The sequence below is a fragment of the Coturnix japonica genome, unplaced genomic scaffold (assembly GCF_054131305.1).
Source record: "Coturnix japonica strain WE unplaced genomic scaffold, WE-NBRP24 Scf097, whole genome shotgun sequence".
In the NCBI taxonomy this organism is placed as follows: Eukaryota; Metazoa; Chordata; class Aves; order Galliformes; family Phasianidae; genus Coturnix; species Coturnix japonica.
In genome coordinates, this window is record NW_028189000.1 from 179,647 (window position 1) to 206,077 (window position 26,431).

Below are 26,431 nucleotides of genomic sequence, written 5' to 3' on the forward strand. Positions count from 1 at the left end.
CCTCCTACCAGAAGTGACTCCGAAGTGCCTCCTACAGGAAGTGACTCCTACCGGAAGTGACTACTACCGGAAGTGACTGAGAGCGGAAGTGGCTAAGAGCGGAAGTGCCGCCTACCGGAAGTGGAGGCCTCCGACCGGAAGTGGGAGCGCATCGTTGGGTAGGAGCGCTTATGGGGCAGGAAGAGGGAGGGGGGGGTTGTTTATATGGGGGTTGTTGTAGGGCCGCCATATTGACCCCATTGATTCTATGGGGCCGCCATATTGACCCCATTGATTCTATAGGGCCGCCATATTGACCCCATTGATTCTATAGGGCCGCCATATTGACCCCATTGATTCTATAGGGCCGCCATGTTGGCCCCATTGATTCTATAGGGCCGCCATATTGGCCCCATTGATTCAATAGGTCCGCCATATTGGCCCCATTGATTCTATAGGGCCGCCATATTGACCCCATTGATTCTATAGGGCCGCCATATTGACCCCATTGATTCTATAGGGACGCCATATTGGCCCCATTGATTCTATAGGGACGCCATATTGGCCCCATTGATTCTATAGGGTCGCCATATTGGCCATATTGATTCTATAGGGCCGCCATATTGACCCCATTGATTCTATAGGGCCGCCATATTGACCCCATTGATTCTATAGGGCCGCCATATTGGCCCCATTGATTCTATAGGGCCGCCATATTGGCCATATTGACTCTATAGGTCCGCCATATTGGCCCCATTGATTCTATGGGGCCGCCATATTGACCCCATTGATTCTATAGGGCCGCCATATTGGCCCCATTGATTCTATAGGGCCGCCATATTGACCCCATTGATTCTATAGGGCCACCATATTGGCCATATTGACTCTATAGGGCCGCCATATTGACCCCATTGTTTCTATAGAGTCGCCACATTGGCCCCATTGTTTCTATAGGGACGCCATATTGGCCCCATTGTTTCTATAGGGCCGCCATATTGATCATATTGATTCTATAGGGCCGCCATATTGGCCCCATTGATTCTATAGGGTCGCCATATTGACCCCATTGATTCTATAGGGCCGCCATATTGACCCCATTGATTCTATAGGGCCGCCATATTGACCCCATTGATTCTATAGGGCCGCCATGTTGGCCCCATTGATTCTATAGGGCCGCCATATTGGCCCCATTGATTCAATAGGTCCGCCATATTGGCCCCATTGATTCTATAGGGCCGCCATATTGACCCCATTGATTCTATAGGGCCGCCATATTGACCCCATTGATTCTATAGGGCCGCCATATTGGCCCCATTGATTCTATAGGGACGCCATATTGGCCCCATTGATTCTATAGGGTCGCCATATTGGCCATATTGATTCTATAGGGCCGCCATATTGACCCCATTGATTCTATAGGGCCGCCATATTGACCCCATTGATTCTATAGGGCCGCCATATTGGCCCCATTGATTCTATAGGGCCGCCATATTGGCCATATTGACTCTATAGGTCCGCCATATTGGCCCCATTGATTCTATGGGGCCGCCATATTGACCCCATTGATTCTATAGGGCCGCCATATTGGCCCCATTGATTCTATAGGGCCGCCATATTGACCCCATTGATTCTATAGGGCCACCATATTGGCCATATTGACTCTATAGGGCCGCCATATTGACCCCATTGTTTCTATAGGGTCGCCACATTGGCCCCATTGTTTCTATAGGGACGCCATATTGGCCCCATTGTTTCTATAGGGCCGCCATATTGATCATATTGATTCTATAGGGCCGCCATATTGGCCCCATTGATTCTATAGGGTCGCCATATTGGCCCCATTGATTCTATAGGGCCGCCATATTGGCCCCATTGATTCTATAGGGTCACCATATTGGCCATATTGATTCTATAGGGCCGCCATATTGACCCCATTGATTCTATAGGGCCGCCATATTGGCCATATTGATTCTATAGGGCCGCCATATTGGCCATATTGATTCTATAGGGCCGCCATATTGGCCCCATTGATTCTATAGGGCCGCCATATTGGCCCCATTGATTCTATAGGGCCGCCATATTGGCCTCGTTGTTTCTATAGGGCCTCCCATTGTTCCCATACATTCTGTAGGGTCCCCTTTAGTTTCCATTACCCCCATTGCCCCCATTGACCCCCATTAACCCCCATTAACCCCCATAGCTCAGTGCTGCCCCCTGCTGGCCGTCATGGCTCATTACATCCCATTAACCCCCATTGCCCCCATTATCCCCATTGCTTCCCATTATCCCCCATTGCCCCCCATTAACCCCCATTACCCCATTAACCCCCATAGCTCAGTGCTGCCCCCTGCTGGCCGTCATGGCTCATTACATCAAATTAACCCCCATTGCCCCCATTAACCCCATTGCCCCCATTATCCCCAATTGCCCCCATTAACCCCCATTAACCCCCATAGCTCAGTGCTGCCCCCTGCTGGCCATCATGGCTCATTACATCCCATTAACCCCCATTAACCCCTATTGCCCCCATAGCTCAGTGCTGCCCCCTGCTGGCCGTCATGGTTCATTACATCCCATTGCCCCCCATTAACCCCCATTACCCCCATTAACCCCTATTACCCCCATAGCTCAGTGCTGCCTCCTGCTGGCCGTCATGGCTCATTACATCCCATTAACCCCTATTACCCCCATAGCTCAGTGCTGCCCCCTGCTGGCCGTCATGGTTCATTACATCCCATTATCCCCCATTAACCCCCATTAACCCCCATTAACCCCCATTAACCCCCATTAACCCCCATTGCCCCCCATTGCCCCCCATTGACCCCCATTGACCCCCATAGTTCAGTGCTGCCCCCTGCTGGCCGTCATGGCTCATTACATCCCATTAACCCCCATTAACCCCCATTACCCCCCATTATCCCCCATTGACCCCCATAGCTCAGTGCTGCCCCCTGCTGGCCGTCATGGCTCATTACATCCCATTACCCCCATTATCCCCCATTATCCCCCATTAACACCCATTAACCCCCATTACCCCCCATATCTCAGTGCTGCCCCCTGCTGGCCGTCATGGCTCATTACATCCCATTAACCCCCATTACCCCCATTAACCCCATTAACCCCATAGCTCAGTGCTGCCCCCTGCTGGCCGTCATGGTTCATTACATCCCATTAACCCCCATTATCCCCCATTAACCCCCATTAACCCCCATTGACCCCCATTGACCCCCATAGCTCAGTGCTGCCCCCTGCTGGCCGTCATGGCGCACTGCGACGTGGCGCTGCTGGAGCTGCTGGATCAACTGGAGTTGATGGAGGAGAAGAGGAAGGAGCTGCAGCGCTGCGTCAGCGAGGTATTATGGGATATATAGGGTCCTATGGGGTATATAGGGTCCTATGGGATATATAGGGTCCTATGGGATATATAGGGTCCTATGGGGTATATAGGGTCCTATGGGATATATAGGGTCTTATGGGGTATATAGGGCCCTATGGGATATATAGGGTCCTATGGGATATATAGAGTCCTATGGGATATATAGGGTCCTATGGGGTATATAGGGTCCTATGGGATATATAGGGTCCTATGGGATATATAGGGTCTTATGGGGTATATAGGGCCCTATGGGATATATAGGGTCCTATGGGATATATAGAGTCCTATGGGATATATAGGGTCCTATGGGGTATATAGGGTCCTATGGGATATGTAGGGTCCTATGGGATATGTAGGTTTCTATAGGGTATATAGGGTCCTATGGGGTATATAGGGCCCTATGGGATATATAGAGTCCTATGGGATATATAGGGTCCTATGGGGTATATAGGGTCCTATGGGATATGTAGGGTCCTATGGGATATGTAGGGTTCTATAGGGTATATAGGGTCCTATAGGGTATATAGGGTCCTATGGTATATATAGGGCCCTATGGGATATATAGGGTCCTATGGGATATATGGAGTCCTATGGGATATATAGGGTCCTATAAGATATATAGGGCCCTATGGGATATGTAGGGTCCTATGGGGTATATAGGGCCCTATGGGATATATAGGGCCCTATGGGATATATAGGGTCCTATCGGGTATGTAGGGCCCTATGGGATATATAGGGTCCTATGGGGTATATAGGGCCCTATGGGATATATAGGGTCCTATGGGATATATAGAGTCCCATGGGATATATGGGGTCCTATGGGATATATGGAGTCCTATGGGATATATAGGGTCCTATAAGATATATAGGGCCCTATGGGATATGTAGGGTTCTATGGGGTATATAGGGTCCTATGGGGTATATAGGGCCCTATAGGATATATAGGGGTATTATGGGATGGATATGGGCTATAATGGGTTCCTGAGCCCTGCTCTGTCCTTAGGGCTGGCTGTCCCTGTCCCAGGCCCGTTATTCATTGGGGTGTCACCGTGTCTCAGCTCTGCAATATGGGGCCACCATGGAGCCCCGCGTCCGCGTCCTGCCCATGTGGGTAATGGGGACATGGGGGGGCAATGGGGACATGGGGGGCAATGGGGACATGGGGGGGCAATGGGGACATGGGGGGCAATGGGGACATGGGGGGGCAATGGGGACAATGGGGACATGGGGGGCAATGAGGACATGGGGACAATGGGGACATGGGGACAATGGGGACATGGGGACAATGGGGACATTGGGGTCAATGGGATCAATGGGGTCAATGGGGACATGGGGACAATGGGGACATGGGGGGCAATGGGGACATTGGGATCAATGGGATCAATGGGGACATTGGGGGCAATGGGGACGTTGGGGTCAATGGGGACATTGGGGTCAATGGGGTCATTGGGATCAATGGGGTCATTGGCGATTATGGGGTCAATGGGGACATTGAGGTAAATGGGGACATTGGGGGCAATGGGGATATTGGGGTCAATGGGATCAATGGGGACATTGGGATCAATGGGGTCAATGGGGACATTGGGGTCAATGGGGTCAATGGGGTCAATGGAGACATTGGGGTCAATGGGGTCAATGGGGACATTGGGATCTATGGGGTCAATGGGGTCAATGGGGACATTGGGGTCAATGGGGTCAATGGGGACAATGGGGTCAATGGGATCAATGGGGACATTGGGGTCAATGGAGGTTATTAGGGTCATTGGGGTTAATGTGTGGGGGGGGTGACCCCACTGACCCCATATGTTTCCCCCCCCCACAGGTTGGACCCCAATGGCGGCTCCCCCCAATTCCTGGAGGTGTCGGGAATGGGGGGGGACCCCGAAAACATCGACCCCCAAATAGGGGGGGATGGGGGGGGTAGGTTATGGGGCAGGGGTGGGGGGTCCTATGGGGTTTGTTGGGATCCTATGGGGTTTGGGGGGGCCCTATGGGGCTGGGGTGGGGCAGGGGGCCCTATGGGGTTTGGGGGGGCCCTATGGGGCTGGGGGGGGGGGGCGGGGGGTCCTATGGGGCTTGGGGAGGCCCTCTGGGGTTTGGGGGGACCCTATGGGGCTGGGGGGGGGGGTCCTATGGGGTTTGGGGGGGTCTTATGGGATTTGGAGGTCCCTATGGGGTTTGGGGGGGTCCTATGGGGTTTGGGGGGACCCTATGGGGCTGGGGGGCGGGGGGGGGGTCCTATGGGGTTTGGGGGGCCCTTATGGGGTTTGGTGGGGTCCTATGGGGTTTGGTGGGGTCCCTATGGGGTTTGGGGGGGGTCCTATGGGGTTTGGGGGGCCCTTATGGGGTTTGGTGGGGTCCTATGGGGTTTGGTGGGGTCCCTATGGGGTTTGGGGGGGGTCCTATGGGATTTGGGGGTCCCTATGGGGTTTGGGGGGGTCCTGTGGGGCTGGGGGCGGGGAGGGGGGTCCTATGGGGTTTGGTGGGGTCCTATGGGATTTGGGGGTCCCTATAGGGTTTGGTGGGGTCCTATGGGATTTGGGGGTCCATATGGGGTTTGATGGGGTCCTATGGGGCTGGGGGGGGGCGGTGGGTCCTATGGGGTTTGGGGAGACCCTATGGGGCTTAGGAGGGTTCTGTGGGTTTGGGGGCCGGGTCCTATAAGGTTTGTGGGGGGCTCTATGGGGTTTGAGGGGGATCCTATGGGGTTTGGGTTGTCCTATGGGTGCTGCGAGGGTCTTATGGGGTTGGGGGGGCTTATGGGGTTGCGGGGGTCCCATATGGGGCTGGGAGGGGGGATTTGGGCAATAAAGGGTTCCAATGGGGGGGGGGGTCTTATGGGGTAAGGGGGGGGTCTCATATGGGGCTGGGAGGGGGGATGGGGGGGGTCTTTGGGGGTCTTATGGGGTTATGGGGGGCTATGGGGTGGGGTGGGGGGTCCTATATGGGGTTGGGAGGGGGGATGTGGGCAATAAAGGGTTCCAATGGGGGGGGGCGTCTTATGGGGTAAGGGGGGGTCTCATATGGGGCTGGGAGGGGGGATGGGGGGGGTCTTGGGGGGTCTTATGGGGTCCTATGGGGTGTGGGGGGGTCCTATATGGGGCTGGGAGGGGGGATGTGGGCAATAAAGGGTTCCAATAGAGGGGGGGTCTTATGGGGTGAGGGGGGGTCTCATATGGGGCTGGGAGGGAGGATGGGGGGGGTCTTATGGGGTTATGGGGTCCTATGGGGTGGGGGGGGTCCTATATGGGGTTGGGAGGGGGGATGTGGGCAATAAAGGGTTCCAATGGGGGGGGGGGGGGGTCTTATGGGGTGAGGGGGGGGGTCTCATATGGGGCTGGGAGGGGGGATGGGGGGGGGTCTTTGGGGGTCTTATGGGGTTATGGGGTCCTATGGGGTGCGGGGGGGGGGTCCTATATGGGGCTGGGAGGGGGGATGTGGGGAATAAAGGGTTTCAATGGGGGGGGGGGGTCTTATGGGGTTACGGGGGGTCTCATATGGGGCTGGGAGGGGGGATGGGGGGGGTCTTTGGGGGTCTTATGGGGTTACGGGGGGCTATGGGGTGGGGGGGGGGGTCCTATATGGGGTTGGGAGGGGGGATGTGGGCAATAAAGGGTTCCAATGGGGGGGGGGGGGTTTATGGGGTGAGGGGGGGGGTCTCATATGGGGCTGGGAGGGAGGATGGGGGGGGTCTTATGGGGTTATGGGGTCCTATGGGGTGGGGGGGGTCCTATATGGGGCTGGGAGGGGGGATGTGGGCAATAAAGGGTTCCAATGGGGGGGGGGTCTTATGGGGTTACGGGGGGTCTCATATGGGGCTGGGAGGGAGGATGGGGGGGGTCTTATGGGGTTATGGGGTCCTATGGGGTGGGGTGGGGGGGTCCTATATGGGGTTGGGAGGGGGGATGTGGGGAATAAAGGGTTTCAATGGGGGGGAAAGGGGGGTCTTTATTGAGCCCCCCCCCCCTTTTAAAAGGGCTCCGCCAGCGTCGGGGTCAGGAGGAGCTTTTGGGGTCCCCCCCTAAATGTGGGGGGGGGTCTCGCCCCACAACCCCCCCAGACCCTATAAAATGGTTTGGGGTCCTGGTGCCCCAGAGTCTGAGGGTGGCACAGAACAGGTTCCAGGAGGGTAAGATATGGGGGGGGGTTGACCCTATATATGGGGGGGGTCCCTAAATGGGGGGGGGGGGTCCCTAAATGGGGGGGGGGGGTGACCCTATATATGGGGGGGGTCCCTAAATGGGGGGGGCTGACCCTATATATGGGGAGGGGTCACTAAATGGGGGGGGAGGGGGGTTGACCCTATATATGGGGGGGGGTCCCTAAATGGAAGTGGGGGTTGACCCTATATATGGGGGGGGTCCCAAAATGGGGGGGGGGGGGGGGGTGACCCTATATATGGGGGGGGTCCCTAAATGGGGGGGGGTTGACCCTATATATGGGGGGGGTCCCTAAATGGGGGGGGGCTGACCCTATATATGGGGGGGGTCCCTAAATGGGGGGGGGGCTGACCCTATATATGGGGGGGGGTCCCTAAATGGGGGGGGGCTGACCCTATATATGGGGGGGGTCCCTAAATGGGGGTGGGGGTTGACCCTATATATGGGGGGGGTCCCTAAATGGGGGGGGGGGGGGGGTGACCCTATATATGGGGGGGGTCCCTAAATGAGGGGGGGGGGTCCTCAATTGGGGTCTCCATATTGGGGGGGTTGAGGGGGGTTTGACCCTATATATGGGGGGGGTCCCTAAATGGGGGGGGTCCTAAGTGGGGGGGGTCCTAAATGGGGGGGGGGGTCCTAAATGGAGGGTCCTTATGGGGGGGGACCTTAATGGGGGGTCCTTAAGTGGGGGGGGGGAGGCCCTAAATTGGGGGGGGTCTTCAAAGTGGGGTCTCCATATTGGGGGGGGTTTAATGGGGGTTGACCCTATATATGGGGGGGGGTCCCTAAATGGGGGGGGTCCTAAATGGGGGGGGGGTCCTAAATGGAGGGTCCTTATGGAGGGGGACCCTAAATGGGGGGTCCTTAAGTGGGGGGGGGGGGAGGCCCTAAATTGGGGGGGGTCTTCAAAGTGGGGTCTCCATATTGGGGGGGGTTTAAGGGGGGGTTGACCCTATATATGAGGAGGGGTCCCTAAATGGGGGGGTGGGGGTTGGCCCTATATATGGGGGGGGGTCCCTAAATGAGGGGGGGGGGTCCTCAATTGGGGTCTCCATATTGGGGGGGTTGAGGGGGGTTTGACCCTATATATGGGGGGGGGTCCCTAAATGGGGGGGGTCCTAAATGGGGGGGGTCCTAAATGGGGGGGGGGTCCTAAATGGGGAGGGTCCTTATGGGGGGGGTCCTAAATGGGGGGTCCTTAAGTGGGGGGGGGGAGGCCCTAAATGAGGGGGGGGGGAGGGTCCTCAACTGGGGTCTCCATACTGGGGGGGGTTTAAGGGGGGGTTGACCCTATATATGGGGAGGGGTCACTAAATGGGGGGGGTCCTAAATGGGGGGGGGTCCTAAATGGGAAGGTCCTAAATGAGGGGGGTCCTAAATGGGGGGTCCTTATGGGGGGGGACCCTAATGGGGGGTCCTTAAGTGGGGGGGGGGGAGGCCCTAAATTGGGGGGGGTCCTCAATTGGGGTCTCCATATTGTGGGGGGTTGAGGGGGGTTTGACCCTATATATGGGGGGGGTCCTAAGTGGGGGGGGTCCTAAATGGGGGGGGGGTCCTAAATGGGGGGGGGTCCTAAATGGGGGGTCCTTATGGGGGGGACCCTAATGGGGGGTCCTTAAGTGGGGGGGGGGAGGCCCTAAATGAGGGGGGGGGTCCTCAATTGGGGTCTCCATACTGGGGGGGGTTTAAGGGGGGGTTGACCCTATATATGGGGGGGGGTCCCTAAATGGGGGGGGTCCTAAATGGGGGGGGGTCCTAAATGGAGGGTCCTTATGGGGGGGGGACCTTAATGGGGGGTCCTTAAGTGGGGGGGGGGGGAGGCCCTAAATGGGGGGGGTCTTTAATTGGGTGGGGGGTCTTCAAAGTGGGGTCTCCATATTGGGGAGGGGTTTAAGGGGGGTTGAACCTATATATGGGGGGGGGTCCCTAAATGGGGGGGTCCTTAAGTGGGGGGGGGTCCATAAATGGGGGGGTGTCTTCAAAGTGGGGTCTCCATTGGGGGTCCATAATTGGGGGGATTTGGGGGGGGATTGACCCCATATATGGGGGGGGCTCTATATAGGGGGGGGGGTCCTAAATGTGGGGGTGTCCATATAGGGTGGGTTTGACCCTATATATGGGGGGGGTCCCCTCATGTTTGTGCCCCCCCCCCCCCATAGCGGTGAGGCTGTCGGTGCAGCTGGCCGGGCTGCAGGCAGCTGTGATGGACGCGGCCCAGAGATACAAAGAGATACGGGATATGGAGCGTGAGGGTATGGGGTTATGGGGGATATGGGGTTATATGGGGGGATATGGGGTTATATGGGGTTATATGGGGGGATATGGGGTTATATGGGGTTATATGGGGGGATATGGGGTTATATGGGGTTATATGGGGGGATATGGGGTTATAGGGGATATGGGGTGATATGGGATTATGGGGTTATGGGGTTAGGGGGGATATGGGGTTATGGGGTTATGGGAGGATATGGGGTTATGGGGGGATATGGGGGGATATGGGGTTATATGGGGTTATATGGGGTTATGGGGGGATATGGGGTTAGGGGGGATATGGGGTTATGGGGGGATATGGGGTTATATGGGGTTATGGGGGGATATGGGGGGATATGGGGTTATATGGGGTTATGGGGGGATATGGGGGGATATGGGGTTATATGGGGTTATATGGGGTTATATGGGGTTATGGGGGGATATGGGGTTATGGGGGGATTTGGGGGGATATGGAGGGTATGGGGTTATATGGTGTTATAGGGTTATGGGGGGATATGGGGGATATGGGGTTATGGGGTTATATGGGGTTATGGGGTTATAGGGGGATATGGGGGGATATGGGGTTATGGGGGGATATGGGGTTATAGGGGATATGGGGGGATATGGGGGGGTATGGGGTTATGGGGGGATATGGGGGGATATGGGGTTATGGGGTTATGGGGGATATGGGGTTATAGGGGGGATATGGGGGGATATGGGGTTATAGGAAGGATATGGGGTGATATGGGGTTATGGGGGGATATGGGGCCATGGGGGGGATATGGGGTTATAGGAGGGGTATGGGGTTATATGGGGATATGGGGCTATAGGGAGGATATGGAGGGTATGGGGGATATGGGGTGAATGGGGTCTATGGGGTTATGGGGGCAATATGGGGGATATTGGTTTAATGGGATGAATGGGGGATATGGGGTCAATGGGGGATATGGGGTTATAGGGGGTATATGGGGTCATGGGGGGATATGGAGAGTATGAGGGATATGGGGGTCGTTAATGAAGTCATTAATTAATGGGGTCGTTAATGGGGACGTGAGATAATTAATGGGGTCGTTAATGGAGTCATTAATTAATGGGGTCATTAATGGGGTCGTTAATTAGTGGGGTCATTAATGAGGTCATTAATGGGTCGTTAATGGGGCCGTGAGATAATTAATGGGGTCATTAATTAATGGGGTCGTTAATTAATGGGGTCATTAATGGGGTCTGTGCTGTTCCCACAGGTGCTGTGGGTGATGACTGTGAGGCTGGAACCCAATAAAGGCTGCGGGGTCACGTGATGGCGCTGCGCTGTTGTTGATTGGCTGCTGCACACGGCACCTCGGCGGCCATCTTGGGTCATGTTGGCAGCCATATTGGCAGCCATCTTGGGGTCACAATGGCGGCCATCTTGGGTCACGTTGGCTTCCATCTTGAGGTCAATGGCAGCCATCTTGGCAGCCATCTTGGGGTCACGTTGGCGGCCATCTTGGGTCACGTTGGCGGCCATCTTGAGGTCAATGGCAGCCATCTTGGCAGCCATCTTGGGTCACGTTGGCGTCCATCTTGAGGTCAATGGCAGCCATCTTGGCAGCCATCTTGGGGTCACGTTGGCGGCCATCTTGGGTCACGTTGGCGGCCATCTTGAGGTCAATGGCAGCCATCTTGGCAGCCATCTTGGGTCACGTTGGCGTCCATCTTGAGGTCAATGGCAGCCATCTTGGCAGCCATCTTGGGGTCACATTGGCGGCCATCTTGGGTCACGTTGGCGGCCATCTTGGGTCACGTTGGTGGCCATCTTGGGGTCAATGGCAGCCATGTTGGCAGCCATCTTGGGGTCACAATGGCGGCCATCTTGGGGTCAATGGCAGCCATATTGGCAGCCATCTTGGGGTCACAATGGCGGCCATCTTGGGGTCAATGGCGGCCATATTGGCAGCCATCTTGGGGTCACATTGGCGGCCGTCTTGGGTCACGTTGGCGGCCATCTTGGGTCACATTGGTGGCCATCTTGGGGTCAATGGCGGCCATATTGGCAGCCATCTTGGGGTCACATTGGCGGCCATCTTGGGTCACGTTGGTGGCCATCTTGGGGTCAATGGCAGCCATGTTGGCAGCCATCTTGGGGTCACAATGGCGGCCATCTTGGGGTCAATGGCAGCCATCTTGGGGTCACAATGGCGGCCATCTTGGGGTCAATGGCAGCCATGTTGGCAGCCATCTTGGGGTCACAATGGCGGCCATCTTGGGGTCAATGGCAGCCATGTTGGCAGCCATCTTGGGGTCACAATGGCGGCCATCTTGGGGTCACAATGGCAGCCATTTTGGGCTCATCATGGCGGCCATCTTGGGTCATGTTGGCAGCCATATTGGCAGCCATATTGGGGTCACAATGGCAGCCATCTTGGGGTCACAATGGCGGCCATCTTGGGGTCAATGGCAGCCATATTGGCAGCCATCTTGGGGTCACAATGGCGGCCATCTTGGGGTCAATGGCGGCCATCTTGGGGTCAATGGCAGCCATCTTGGGGTCACAATGGCGGCCATCTTGGGGTCAATGGCGGCCATATTGGCAGCCATCTTGGGGTCACAATGGTGGCCATCTTGGGTCACGTTGGCGACCATCTTGGCGGCCATCTTGCTTCCCTCCCCATTCCCATCCTCACAAACCCCATTGTGCCAACGTCTATTATTTATTAATTAGAGCGGAGCCCCGCCCCCTTTAAGCCCCGCCCCCCTTATAACAACCAATCAGGACCTCGGAAGGGGAGAAATGGGGGGGGGGTTAAGAAGAAGGACACGACGACAGCTAAAAGTGGGCGGGGCCAAACCCAAGAAAGGGGGCGGGGCCAAAACCGAGGGGGCGGAGCCTAACCCGAAGGGGGGCGGAGCCAAACCCGGAAGTGGAGGGGAAGAAAGGGGCGTGGCCAAACCCGGAAGTGGGTGTGGCTTGGAGGCAGGAAGTGGGAGGGGCTTAACCCGGAAGTGGGCGGGGCTTAACCCGGAAGTGAGGCCTAGCGGATGGCGTAGCGCACGTATGGGACCTCAATGTCGGCATCGCTGTCGTCGTTGCAGCAGAGCTCGAAGACCAGCGCCTTGACATGGCGGCCCACCTTCTTCTTCGACACCCGCGCCACGATCTCCGTCATCCTGTGTATAGGGGGGTGGTCAGTGCCCCATAGCCGCCCTATAGCCACCTTATGGAGGCCCCATGGCAGCCCCATAGTGACCCTATAGCCACCCCATAGCGACCCCATAGCCATCCCATAGTGAACCCACAGCTATCCCATAATGACCCCATAGCCATCCCATAGCGACCCCATAGTGACCCTATAGCCACCCCATAGCCATCCCATAGCCACCCCATAGTGACCCCATAGCCATCCCATAGCAATCCCTTAGCCTTTAAGCCCCGCCCCCTGTGATTAAGCCCCGCCCCTTCCCATTAAGCCACTCTCACACATTAGCCCCGCCCCCATGTTTTAAGCCCCGCCCCCCTTTGCTTTAAGCCCCGCCCCCCTCCATAACCACAGCCTTATTTAGCCCCCCCTCTTTAAGCCACGCCTACTGTCACTTAAGCCCTGCCCCCGTCACGTAAGCCCCGCCCCTTTCCTTTAAGCCCCGCCCCCTTATTCAAGCTCTGTCCATCACCTAAGCCCCGCCCCCTTTAAACCCTGCCCCCTTTCTCTTAAGCCCCGCCCCCTCCCTTTAAGCCCCTCCTTTCTCTCTAAGCCCCGCCCCCTCCCTTTAAGCCCCGCCCCCTTTGTTTGAAGCCCCGCCCCCTGTCAATCATACGGCTGGTCGTGTCCTTTTAAGCCCCGCCCCCTCCCATTAAGCCCCGCCCCCTTTGCTTTAAGCCCCGCCCCCTGTCAATCATACGGCTGGTCGTGTCTCTCCCTCAGCTTGGCCGGGGGCATGAAGAACGAGTACAACATGGAGACGCCCTGAGACAACATCGTCACCTCCAGACGGTGCTCGCGCTGAGGGGGCACAGGGCACACCGGGGTCACGGGGGTCATAAGGGTCATAAGGGTCACGGGGTCACAAGGGTCACGGGGTCACAAGGGTCACGGGGTCACAAGGGTCATGGGGTCATAAGGGTCATGGGGTCACAAAGGTCATGGGGTCACAAGGGTCATTGGGTCACAGGGGTCATGGGGTCACAAGGGTCATGGGGTAATAAGGGTCACGGGGTCACAAGGGTCATGGGGTCACAAGGGTCACGTGGTCACAGGGTCACAAGGGTCATGGGGTCACAAGGGTCACGGGGTCATAAGGGTCATGGGGTCACAAGGGTCACGGGGTCACAAGGGTCATGGGGTCACAAGGGTCACGGGGTCATAAGAGTCACAAGGGTCACAGGGGTCATAAGGGTCACGGGGTCACAAGGGTCATGGGGTCACAAGGGGAGGGGTCATGGGGGGTCACAGGGGGAGAGGTCACATGGGGTCAAACAAGAGTAACAGGGGTCACATGGGGTCACACAGGGGTCATATGGGGTCACAGGGGTCACACAGGGGTCACGGGGGTCATAAGGGTCACGGGGTCACAAGGGTCATGAGGTCACAAGGGTCATGGGGTCACAGGGGTCATAGGGTCATAAGGGTCACAGGGTCATAAGGGTCACGGGGTCATGGGGGTCATGGGGTCACAAGGGTCACGGGGTCACAGGGGTCGTGGGGTCACAAGGGTCACTGGGTCATAAGGGTCATGGGGGTCATAAGGGTCACGGGGTCACAAGGGTCATGGGGTCACAAGGGTCATGGGGTCACAAGGGGAGGGGTCATGGGGGGTCACATGGGGTCACATGGGGTCACACAGGGTCACATGGGGTCACATGGGGTCACAGGGGTCATAAGGATCACGGGGTCACACAGGGGTCACATGGGGTCACACGGGTCATGGGGTCATAAGGGTCACATGGGGTCACACAGGGGTCATATGGGGTCAGAAGGGTCACATGGGGTCACGGGGGTCAGAAGGGTCATGGGGTCATAGGGGAGGGGTCATGGAGGGGTCACCTAGGGGTCGTATGAGGGGTCATGTGGGGTCACACGGGGTAATAAGGGTCATGGGGGTCACAGGGAGGGGTCATGGGGGTCATAGGGCAAAGGGTTATGGGGGGTCACGTGGGGTCATTGGGGGTCTCAAGGGGTGAGGGGTCATGACCCCGTGACCCCGTGACCCTTGACCCGGAAGCTGACCTTGAAGTAGGCCAGGAACTCCCTGAGGGTCATTTCCTGCCCGTCCGGCTGCAGCCCCTGAACCTCAAAGCGATCCCACAGCGTCCACTCCACCTCGTAGTACTGCAATGTATGGGGTTATATAGGGTTATATGGGGGATATGGGGGGATATGGGGTTATATGGGGGGATATGGGGTTATATGGGGTTATAGGGGGTTATAGGGGGGTATAGGGGGGTATAGGGGGTTATAGGGGGTTATAGGGGGGTATAGGGGGTTATATGGGGTTATATGGGGTTATATGGGGGGATATGGGGTTATATGGGGGGATATGGGGTTATATGGGGGGATATGGGGGGATATGGGGTTATATGGGGTTATATGGGGTATATGGGGTTATATGGGGGGATATGGGGTTATATGGGGTTATATGGGGTATATGGGGTTATATGGGGGGATATGGGGTTATATGGGGTTATATGGGGTTATATGGGGGGATATGGGGTTATATGGGGGGATATGGGGTTATAGGGGGTTATATGGGTGGATATGGGGGGATATGGGAGGATATGGGGTTATATGGGGTTATAGGGTCATATAGGGGATCCCACAGCGTCCACTCCACCTCGTAGTACTGGGGATATATGGGATTATATAGGGTTATATGGGGGGATATGGGGATATATGGGGGGATATGGGGTTATATGGGGTTATATGGGGGGATATGGGGTTATATGGGGGGGATATGGGGTTATATGGGGGGATATGGGGTTATATGGGGTTATATGGGGGGATATAGGGTTATATGGGGTTATATGGGGTCATATAGGGCCATCTATGGGGCCATTTATGGGGCCCACCTTGTTGCGAGGACAGGCCAAGGGCTCAGAGAAGGTGATGAAGGGCAGCGCCAGGTTGAGGAACCACCCCCATATTGCCCCCATATCACCCCCTATCCCAACCCCAATAGGACCAGCTATAGGGCCATCTATAGGGTCATCTATGGGGCCATCTATAGGGCCACTTATGGGGCCCACCTCATTGTAGGGCAGACCAAGGGCTCAGAGAAGGCCTTAAAGGGCAGCTCAATGTTGAGGAACCACCCCCATATCCCAACCCCAATATGGCCATCTATAGGGCCATCTATGGGGCCATCTATAGGGCCATCTATAGGGCCACTTATGGGGCCATCTATAGGGCCACTTATGGGGCCATCTATAGGGCCATCTATAGGGCCACTTATGGGGCCATCTATAGGGCCACTTATGGGGCCATCTATAGGGCCATCTATAGGGCCACTTATGGGGCCATCTATAGGGCCATCTATAGGGCCACTTATGGGGCCATCTATAGGGCCACTTATGGGGCCATCTATAGGGCCATCTATAGGGCCACTTATGGCGCCATCTATAGGGCCATCTATAGGGCCATCTATAGGGCCATCTATAGGGCCATCTATAGGGCCATCTATGGGGCCACTTATGGGGCCCACCTTGTTGCGAGGACAGGCCAGGGGCTCGGAGAAGGTGACGAAGGGCAGCGCCAGGTTGAGGAAGGCGTTACGATAGGACGAGAGGCGCCGATGTCCCTGCACCACCTTGTACAGCTCCAGACACGCCAGACCCACAACGGCCGCCGTCGTCGTCGCGATGGCCGGGATGATCTTCCCTGCTATCAGCTTGCTCTGGTGTGGGGCAGAACCCATAGAGCCCATTGGGACCCCATAGACCCCATAGAACCCATTGGGACCCCATAGAAACCATTGAGACCCCATGGACCCCATAGAACCCATTGGGACCCCATAGAGACCATTGGGACCCCACTGAACCCATAGAGCCCATTGGGAACACACTGAACCCATGGAGCCCATTGGGACCCCATAGAGCCCATTGGGATGCTACTGAACCCACAGAACCCATTGGGACCCCATAGAGCTCACTGAGACCCCATAGACACCATAGAGCCCACTGGGAACCCATAGAGCTCATTGGGACCCCATAGTGCCCATAGAGACCATTGGGACCCCTCTGAACCCATAGAGCCCATTGGGATCCCACAGAATCCACTGGGACCTGTAGAACCCATTGGGACCCCATAGAGCCCATTGGGACCCCATAGAGCCCATTGGGATGCTACTGAACCCACAGAGCCCATTGGGACCCCACAGAACCCATTGGGACCCCACTGAGCCCACTGAGACCCAATAGAGCCCATAGAACCCACTGGGACCCCATAGAGCTCATTGGGATCCCATAGAGCCCATTGGGAACCCATAGAGCCCATTGGGAACCCATAGAATCCATTGGGACCCCATAGAACTCATTGAGCCCATTGGGACCCCATAGAGCGATGGCCGGGATGATCTTCCCTGCTATCAGCTTGCTCTGGTGTGGGGCAGAACTCATACAGCCGATTGGGACCCCATAGAGACCAATGGGACCCCATAGAGACCATAGAACCCATTGGGACCCCATAGAGACCATAGAATCCATTGGGAACCCATAGAACCCATTGGGACCCCATAGAGACCATAGAATCCATTGGGAACCCATAGAACCCATTGGGACCCCATAGAGACCATAGAATCCATTGGGAACCCATAGAACCCATTGGGACCCCATAGAGCGATGGCCGGGATGATCTTCCCTGCTATCAGCTTGCTCTGGTGTGGGGCAGAACACATACAGCCCATTGGGAACCCATAGAGACCATTGGGACCCCATAGAGACCATTGGGACCCCATAGAATCCACTGGGACCTGTAGAACCCATTGGGACCCCATAGAGCCCATTGGGACCCCACTGAACCCATAGAGCCCATTGGGAACCCATAGAACACATTGGGACCCCATAGAGCTCACTGAGACCCCATAGACACCATAGAGCTCATTGGGACCCCATAGAGCCCATTGGGAACCCATAGAACACATTGGGAACCCACTGAACCCATAGAGCCCATTGGGAACCCATAGAATCCATTGGGACCCCATAGAGCTCACTGAGACCCCATAGACACCATAGAGCCCACTGGGAACCCATAGAGCCCATTGGGAACCCATAGAGCTCACTGGGACCCCATAGTGCCCATAGAACCCATTGGGACCCCACAGAATCCACTGGGACCTGTAGAACCCATTGGGACCCCATAGAGCCCATTGGGACCCCATAGAGCTCATTGGGACCCCATAGTGCCCATAGAAACCATTGGAACCCCATGGACCCCATAGAACCCATTGGGACCCCATAGAGCGATGGCCGGGATGATCTTCCCTGCTATCAGCTTGCTCTGGTGTGGGGCAGAACACATACAGCCCATTGGGACCCCATAGAGACCACTGGGACCTACTGGGACCCCATAGACCCCATAGAACCCATTGGGACCCCATAGAATCCATTGGGACCCCATAGAGCTCACTGAGACCCCACAGACACCATAGAGCCCATTGGGACCCCATTGAACCCATAGAGCCCATTGGGAACCCACAGAATCCATTGGGACCCCATAAAGCTCATTGAGACCCCATAGACCCCATAGGGAACCCATAGAATCCACTGGGACCTATAGAACCCATTGGGACCCCATAGAGCCCATTGGGATACTACTGAACCCACAGAGCCCATTGGGACCCCACAGAATCCATTGGGACCCCATAGAGCTCACTGAGACCCCATAGACACCATAGAACCCACTGGGACCCCATAGAGCTCACTGGGATCCCATAGAGCCCATTGGGACCCCATAGAGCCCATTGGGAACCCATAGAATCCATTGGGACCCCATAGAACTCATTGAGCCCATTGGGACCCCATAGAGCGATGGCCGGGATGATCTTCCCTGCTATCAGCTTGCTCTGGTGTGGGGCAGAACACATACAGCCCATTGGGACCCCATAGAGACCACTGGGACCCCATAGAGACCATTGGGACCCCATAGAACCCATTGGGACCCCATAGAATCCATTGGGACCCCACAGAGCTCACTGAGACCCCATAGACACCATAGAGCCCATTGGGAACCCATAGAGCCCATTGGGAACCCATATAACCCCATATAACCCCCATATAATCCCATATCCCCCCATACAACCCCATATAACCCTATATATACCTATATATAACCCCATAGAACCCTATAGGACCCCATATAACCCCATACATCCCCTATATGACCTATAGGTCCCACCTTGTGCCTGTTGGTGGGTGCGATCCCGTAGTTCTCTGCCCGCCATCTATGACCCCATATAACCCCATATAACCCCCATATAACCCCATATCCCCCCATACAACCCCATAGAACCCTATAGAACCCTATATGACCCCATATAATCCCATATAACCCCCATATAACCTCATATCCCCCCATATGACCCCATACAACCCCATATAACCCTATATAACCCCATATAACCCCCATATAACCCCATATCCCCCCATATAACCCCATACAACCCCATAGAACCCCATAGGACCCCATATAACCCCATACATCCCCTATATGTCCCACCTTGTGCCTGTCGGCGGGTGCGATCCCGTAGTTCTCTGCCCGCAGGTTGGAGGCAGCAACGATGAAATCCATGTGGAAGTTGGAGTCGTCGTCCTATGGGGCACAAGGACGGGACTTATGGGGCGGGGACTTATGGGGCAGGTAGTGGGGCAGGTTATGGGGTGGGTACTTATGGGGCAGGGATTTATGGGGCAGCAGTTATAGGGCAGGGGTTATGGGGCAGGGATTATGGGTAGGATACTTATGGGGAAGGTTATGGGGCAGGTTGTAGGGCAGGTTATGGGGCAGGTTATGGGGCAGGTTATGGGGCAGGTAATGGGGCAGGTTATGGGGCAGGTTATGGGGCAGATTATGGGGCAGGTTATGGGGCAGGTTGTGGGGCAGGTTATGGGGCAGGTTATGGGGCAGGTTATGGGGCAGGTTGTGGGGCAGGTTATGGGGCAGGTTGTGGGGCAGGTAATGGGGCAGGTTATGGGGCAGGTTGTGGGGCAGGTTGTGGGGCAGGTAACGGGGCAGGTTGTGGGGCAGGTTGTGGGGCAGGTTGTGGGGCAGGTTATGGGGCAGGTTGTGGGGCAGGTTATGGGGCGGGTTATGGGGCAGGTTATGGGGCAGGTTGTGGGGCAGGTTATGGGGCAGGTTATGGGGCAGGTTGTGGGGCAGGTTGTGGGGCAGGTTATGGGGCAGGTTATGGGTCAGGTTGTGGGGCAGGTTGTGGGGCAGGTAATGGGGCAGGTTATGGGGCAGGTTATGGGGCAGGTTGTGGGGCAGGTTATGGGGCAGGTTGTGGGGCAGGTAATGGGGCAGGTTATGGGGCAGGTTGTGGGGCAGGTTATGGGGCAGGTTATGGGGCAGGTTATGGGGCAGGTTGTGGGGCAGGTTATGGGGCGGGTTATGGGGCAGGTTATGGGGCAGGTTGTGGGGCAGGTTATGGGGCAGGTTATGGGGCAGGTTGTGGGGCAGGTTGTGGGGCAGGTTATGGGGCAGGTTATGGGTCAGGTTGTGGGGCAGGTTGTGGGGCAGGTAATGGGGCAGGTTATGGGGCAGGTTATGGGGCAGGTTGTGGGGCAGGTTATGGGGCAGGTTGTGGGGCAGGTAATGGGGCAGGTTATGGGGCAGGTTGTGGGGCAGGTTATGGGGCAGGTTGTGGGGCAGGTTATGGGGCAGGTTGTGGGGCAGGTTGTGGGGCGGCACCTTCTCGAACTCAATGGGGAACATGCGGAATCCCGGCAGCTCATCGGGGTTGGGCAGCGCCGCCCTCAGCTCCTCCAGGCGCCCGTCATCTATGGGGCAGAACCCATATAACCCCATATAACCCCATATAACCCCATATAACCCCATATAACCCCATATAACCCCATATAACCCCATATCTCCCCCTGTAATCCCATATATCCCCCCATATAACCCCATATCCCCCCATATAACCCCATATCCCCCCATATAACCCCATTACTGACCCCATATCCCCCCATATAACCCCATTACTGACCCTATATCCTCCCCATATAACCCCATATAACCCCATATCTCCCCCTATAATCCCATATCCCCCCCTATAACCCCATATCCCTCCATATAACCCCATATCCCCCCATATCAACCCCATATCCCCCCATATAACCCCATATACCCCCATATCTCCCCTCTATAACCCCCTATAACCCCATATGCCCCCATATAACCCCATAGCTGACCCCATATAAACCCCATATCACCCCATATAAACCCCATATCACCCCATATCTCCCCTCTATAACCCCCTATAACCCAATTAATGACCTCATATCACCCCATATCCCCCATATAACCCCATTAATGACCCCATATCACCCCATATCCCCCATATAACCCCATTAATGACCCCATATCACCCCATATCCCCCATATAACCCCATTAATGACCCCATATCCCCCCTATAACCCCATATAACCCCACATCCCCCCATATGACCCTGTATCTCCCCATATCCCCCCCATATAACCCCATATACCCCCTATATCCCACCCACCCAGGGTTGCAGCCGCGCTCTGCAGCTCCTGGTCCGACACGTGGATCCTGACTCCCCCATATCCCCCCCTACAACCCCATATCCCTCCATATAACCCCATATCCCCCCCATATTCCCCCATATAACCCCATATCTTCCCCTATAACCCCATATCCCCCCATATAACCCCATATCCCCCCCATATTCCCCCATATAACCCCATATCTTCCCCTATAACCCCATATCCCCCCATATAACCCCATATCCCCCCCATATTCCCCCATATAACCCCATATCTTCCCCTATAACCCCATATCCCCCCATATAACCCCATATCTCCCCCATATCCCCCCATATAACCCCATATCCCTCCATATAACCCCATATCCCCCCATATCTCCCCTCTATAACCCCCTATAACCCCATATCCCCCCATATAACCCCATATCCCCCCTATATGACCCCATATAACCCCATATCCCCCCCATATAACCCCATATCCCCCCATATCTCCCCTCTATAACCCCCTATAACCCCATATCCCCCCATATAACCCCATATCCCCCATATAACCCCATTAATGACCCCATATCCCCCCATATAACCCCATATCCCCCATATAACCCCATTAATGACCCCATATCCCCCCATATAACCCCATATCCCCCCATATCTCCCCTCTATAACCCCCTATAACCCCATATCCCCCATATAACCCCATATCCCCCCTATATGACCCCATATAACCCCATATCCCCCCCATATAACCCCATATCCCCCCATATCTCCCCTCTATAACCCCCTATAACCCCATATCCCCCCATATAACCCCATATCCCCCATATAACCCCATATAACCCCATATCCCCCCATATAACCCCATATCCCCCCCATATAACCCCATATAACCCCATATCCCCCCATATAACCCCATATCCCCCCTATAACCCCATATCTCCCCCATATAACTCATATCCCCCCATATAACCCCATATCCCCCCATATGACCCCATATAACCCCATATAACCCCATATCCCCCCCTATGACCCCATATCCCCCCATATAACCCCATATCCCCCATATAACCCCATTAATGACCCCATATCCCCCCATATCTCCCCTCTATAACCCCCATATAACCCCATATCCCCCCATATAACCCCACATCCCCCCATATCTCCCCTCTATAACCCCATATCCCCCCTATAACCCCATATAACCCCATATCCCCCCTATATCCCACCCACCCAGGGTTGCAGCCTCGCTCTGCAGCTCCTGGTCCGACACGTGGATCCTGACTCCCCCATATCCCCCATATAACCCCATTAATGACCCAATATCCCCCCTATAACCCCATATACACCCTGTATGACCCCATATCCCCCCATATCTCCCCCATATCCTCCCATAAAACCCCATTAATGACCCCATATCCCCACATATAACCCCATATCCCCCCCATATCTCCCCCATATAACCCCATATCCCCCCATATAACCCCATTAACGACCCCATATCCCCCCATATCTCCCCTCTGTAACCCCCTATAACCCCATATGCCCCCATATAACCCCATATCCCCCCATATAACCCCATATCTCCCCCATATAACCCCCTATAACCCCATAGCTGACCCCATAACACCCACCCAGGGTTGCAGCCGCGCTCTGCAGCTCCTGGTCCGACACGTGGATCCTGACTCCCCCATATAACCCCATATCTCCCCCATATCCCCTCTATAACCCCATATACACCCCATATAACCCCATAACCCCCCCTATAACCCCATATCCCCCCATATAACCCCATAACCCCCCCTATAACCCCATATCCCCCCATATAACCCCATTAATGACCCCATATCCCCCCATATGACCCCATATCCCCCCTATAACCCCATATCTCCCCCATATAACTCATATCCCCCCATATAACCCCATATCCCCCCATATGACCCCATATCCCCCCATATAACCCCATATCTCCCCCATATCCCCCCCTATAACCCCATATCCCCCCATATAACCCCATATCCCCCCATATAACCCCATTAATGACCCCATATCCCCCCATATAACCCCATATAACCCCATTAATGACCCTATATCCCACCCACCCAGGGTTGCAGCCGCGCTCTGCAGCTCCTGGTCCGACACGTGGATCCTGACTCCCCCATATAACCCCATATAACCCCCTACAACCCCATATCTCCCCCTATAGCCCCATATCCCCCCATATCTCCCCCATATCCTCCCATAAAACCCCATTAATGACCCCATATCCCCACATATAACCCCATATCCCCCCCATATCTCCCCCATATAACCCCATATCCCCCCATATCCCCCCATATAACCCCATATCCCCCCATATCTCCCCTCTATAACCCCATATAACCCCATATCCCCCCATATCTCCCTGATATCTCCCCATATAACCCCATATCCCCCCATATAACCCCATATCCCCCCCTATAACCCCATATCCCCCCCAAATAACCCCATATAACCCCATATCCCCCCCTATAACCCCATATCCCCCCTATAACCCCATAGCTGACCCCATAACACCCACCCAGGGTTGCAGCCGCGCTCTGCAGCTCCTGGTCCGACACGTGGATCCTGACTCCGGCTTTGGGGGCGAATGGGGGGACGCGGACGTGCCGGAGCAGCTCCACCACCGAGCCCCGATCCCGAGAGCCCTCGATCCCATAAGTCTGAGCAAACAGGTTGGCGGCCGCCATGATGTAATCCAGGTGGAGGGGCTGCAATTATAGGGGGGGAGATATGGGGTTATAGGGGGGGATATGGGGTTATATGGGGGGGATATGGGGTTATAGGGGGGATATGGGGGGATATGGGGGGATATGGGGTTATATGGGGGTATATGGAGTGGATATGGTGTTATATGAGGGGATATGGGGTTATATGGGAAGGGATATGGGGTTATATGGGGGGGGATATGGGGAGATATGGGGGGATATGGGGGGATATGGGGGGGATATGGGGTTATAGGGGGGGTATGGGGGAAATATGGGGGGATATGGGGTTATAGGGGGGATATGTGGGGATATGGGGGGATATATGGGGTTATATGGGGGGCATATGGGGGGGATATGGGGTTATAGGGGGAGACGGGGGGGATATGGGGTTATAGGGGGTTATAGGGGGGGATATGGGGTTATAGGGGGTTATAGGGGGGGGATATGGGGTTATAGGGGGGGCATATGGGGTTATAGGGGGGGATATGGGGTTATAGGGGGTTATAGGGGGGATATGGGGTTATAGGGGGGGATATGGGGGGATATGGGGTTATAGGGGGGGAGATGGGGTTATAGGGGGTTATAGGGGGGGATATGGGGTTATAGGGGGGAGATGGGGTTATAGGGGGGAGATATGGGGTTATAGGGGGGAGATATGGGGTTATAGGGGGGATATGAGGTTATAGGGGGGATATGGGGTTATATGGGGGACATGGGGGGGACATGGGGTTATATGGGGAGACATGGGGGGGATATGGGGTTATAGGGGGGGATATGGGGTTATATGGGGTTATAGGGGGGGGATATGGGGTTATAGGGGGGATATGGGGTTATAGGGGGTTATAGGGGGGGATATGGGGTTATAGGGGGTTATATGGGGGGCATATGGGGTTATATGGGGTTATAGGGGGGATATAAGGTTATAGGGGGGGATATGGGGTTATAGGGGGAGACATGGGGTTATATGGGGGGATATGGAATTATAAGGGGGGATATGGGGGGATATAAGGTTATAGGGGGGATATGGGGTTATAGGGGGTTATAGGGGGGGATATGGGGTTATAGGGGGTTATGGGGGGGAGATGGGGTTATAGGGGGTTATAGGGGGGGAGATGGGGTTATAGGGGGTTATAGGGGGGGATATGGGGTTATATGGGGGAATATGGGGGGGATATGGGGGTGATATGGGGTTATAGGGGGAGACATGGGGGGGATATGGGGTTATATGGGGTTATGGGGGGGGATATGGGGGGGATATGGGGGGATATGGGGTTATAGGGGGTTATAGGGGGGAGATATGGGGTTATAGGGGGTTATAGGGGGGAGATATGGGGTTATAGGGGGGGATATGGGGTTATATGGGGGGATATGGGGGTTACAGGGGGTTATAGGGCGGGATATAGGGTTATATGCGGGGGATATGGGGTTATAGGGGGGGATATGGGGTGGATGTGGGGTTATATGGGGTTATATGGGGGGATATGGGGTTATAGGGGGGGATATGGGGTTATAGGGGGGGATATGGGGTTATAGGGGGGGATATGGGGTGGATGTGGGGTTATATGGGGGTTATATGGGGGGATATGGGGTTATAGGGGGTTATAGGGGGGATATAAGGTTATAGGGGGGGATATGGGGTTATAGGGGGAGATATGGGGTTATAGGGGGGGATATGGGGTTATAGGGGGTTATAGGGGGGGATATGGGGTTATAGGGGGTTATAGGGGGGGATATGGGGTTATATGGGGTTATATGGGGGGATATGGGGTTATAGGGGGAGATATGGGGTTATATGGGGGGATATGGGGGGATATGGGGTTATAGGGGGGGATACGGGGTGGATATGGGGTTATATAGGGCTATATGGGATTATATGGGGTTATATGGGGTTATATGGGGTTATATGGGGTTATATGGGGTTATATGGGGGGATATGGGGTTATATGGGGTTATATGGGGTTATATGGGGTTATATGGGGTTATATGGGGGGATATGGGGTTATATGGGGTTATATGGGGTTATATGGGGTTATATGGGGTTATATGGGGTTATATAGGGGATATATGGGGTTATATGGGGTTATATGGGGTTATATGGGGTTATATGGGGGGATATGGGGTTATATGGGGTTATATGGGGTTATATGGGGTTATATGGGGTTATATGGGGTTATATGGGGTTATATGGGGTTATATGGGGGGATATGGGGTTATATGGGGTTATATGGGGTTA

General features: G+C 55.3%; 2 protein-coding genes across 8 annotated transcripts in view; one reads left to right on the forward strand and one right to left on the reverse strand.

The window, feature by feature from the left end:
• The first annotated feature begins 122 nt into the window (after window positions 1–122).
• On the forward strand, window positions 123–11,063 carry VMA22 (vacuolar ATPase assembly factor VMA22). 3 transcript variants are annotated; one of them, XM_085534722.1, is made up of 7 exons: window positions 123–158; window positions 3,214–3,332; window positions 4,359–4,462; window positions 5,178–5,275; window positions 7,332–7,484; window positions 9,675–9,767; window positions 11,007–11,063. In XM_085534722.1, the coding sequence occupies exons 2-7, from the start codon at window positions 3,240–3,242 to the stop codon at window positions 11,042–11,044; spliced, it is 579 nt and encodes a 192-aa protein (XP_085390848.1). In that variant the 5' UTR covers window positions 123–158; window positions 3,214–3,239; the 3' UTR covers window positions 11,045–11,063. The 3 variants fall into 3 exon arrangements, 2 of the variants coding, with proteins under 2 accessions (XP_085390848.1, XP_085390849.1); XR_014941661.1 differs by lacking the exon at window positions 5,178–5,275; XM_085534723.1 differs by lacking the exon at window positions 7,332–7,484.
• Window positions 11,064–12,439: 1,376 nt separating this feature from the next.
• UBA1 (ubiquitin like modifier activating enzyme 1) overlaps window positions 12,440–26,431 on the reverse strand; it is a 73,355-nt gene continuing 59,363 nt past the window's right edge. For 3 of the 5 annotated variants that reach the window (XM_085534711.1, XM_085534712.1, XM_085534715.1), the window contains 7 exons: window positions 24,012–24,201; window positions 20,640–20,728; window positions 19,449–19,541; window positions 16,438–16,629; window positions 14,967–15,068; window positions 13,642–13,742; window positions 12,440–12,912 (listed from right to left, as the gene is read on the reverse strand). In XM_085534711.1, coding sequence (XP_085390837.1) covers window positions 12,777–12,912; window positions 13,642–13,742; window positions 14,967–15,068; window positions 16,438–16,629; window positions 19,449–19,541; window positions 20,640–20,728; window positions 24,012–24,201 — 903 coding nt within the window. In that variant the 3' untranslated portion in view covers window positions 12,440–12,776. Of the gene's footprint in view, window positions 12,913–13,641; window positions 13,743–14,966; window positions 15,069–15,465; window positions 15,580–16,437; window positions 16,630–18,528; window positions 18,796–19,448; window positions 19,542–20,639; window positions 20,729–24,011; window positions 24,202–26,431 lie in introns of those variants that run through there. The other 2 variants (XM_085534713.1, XM_085534714.1) reach the window with 2 other exon arrangements.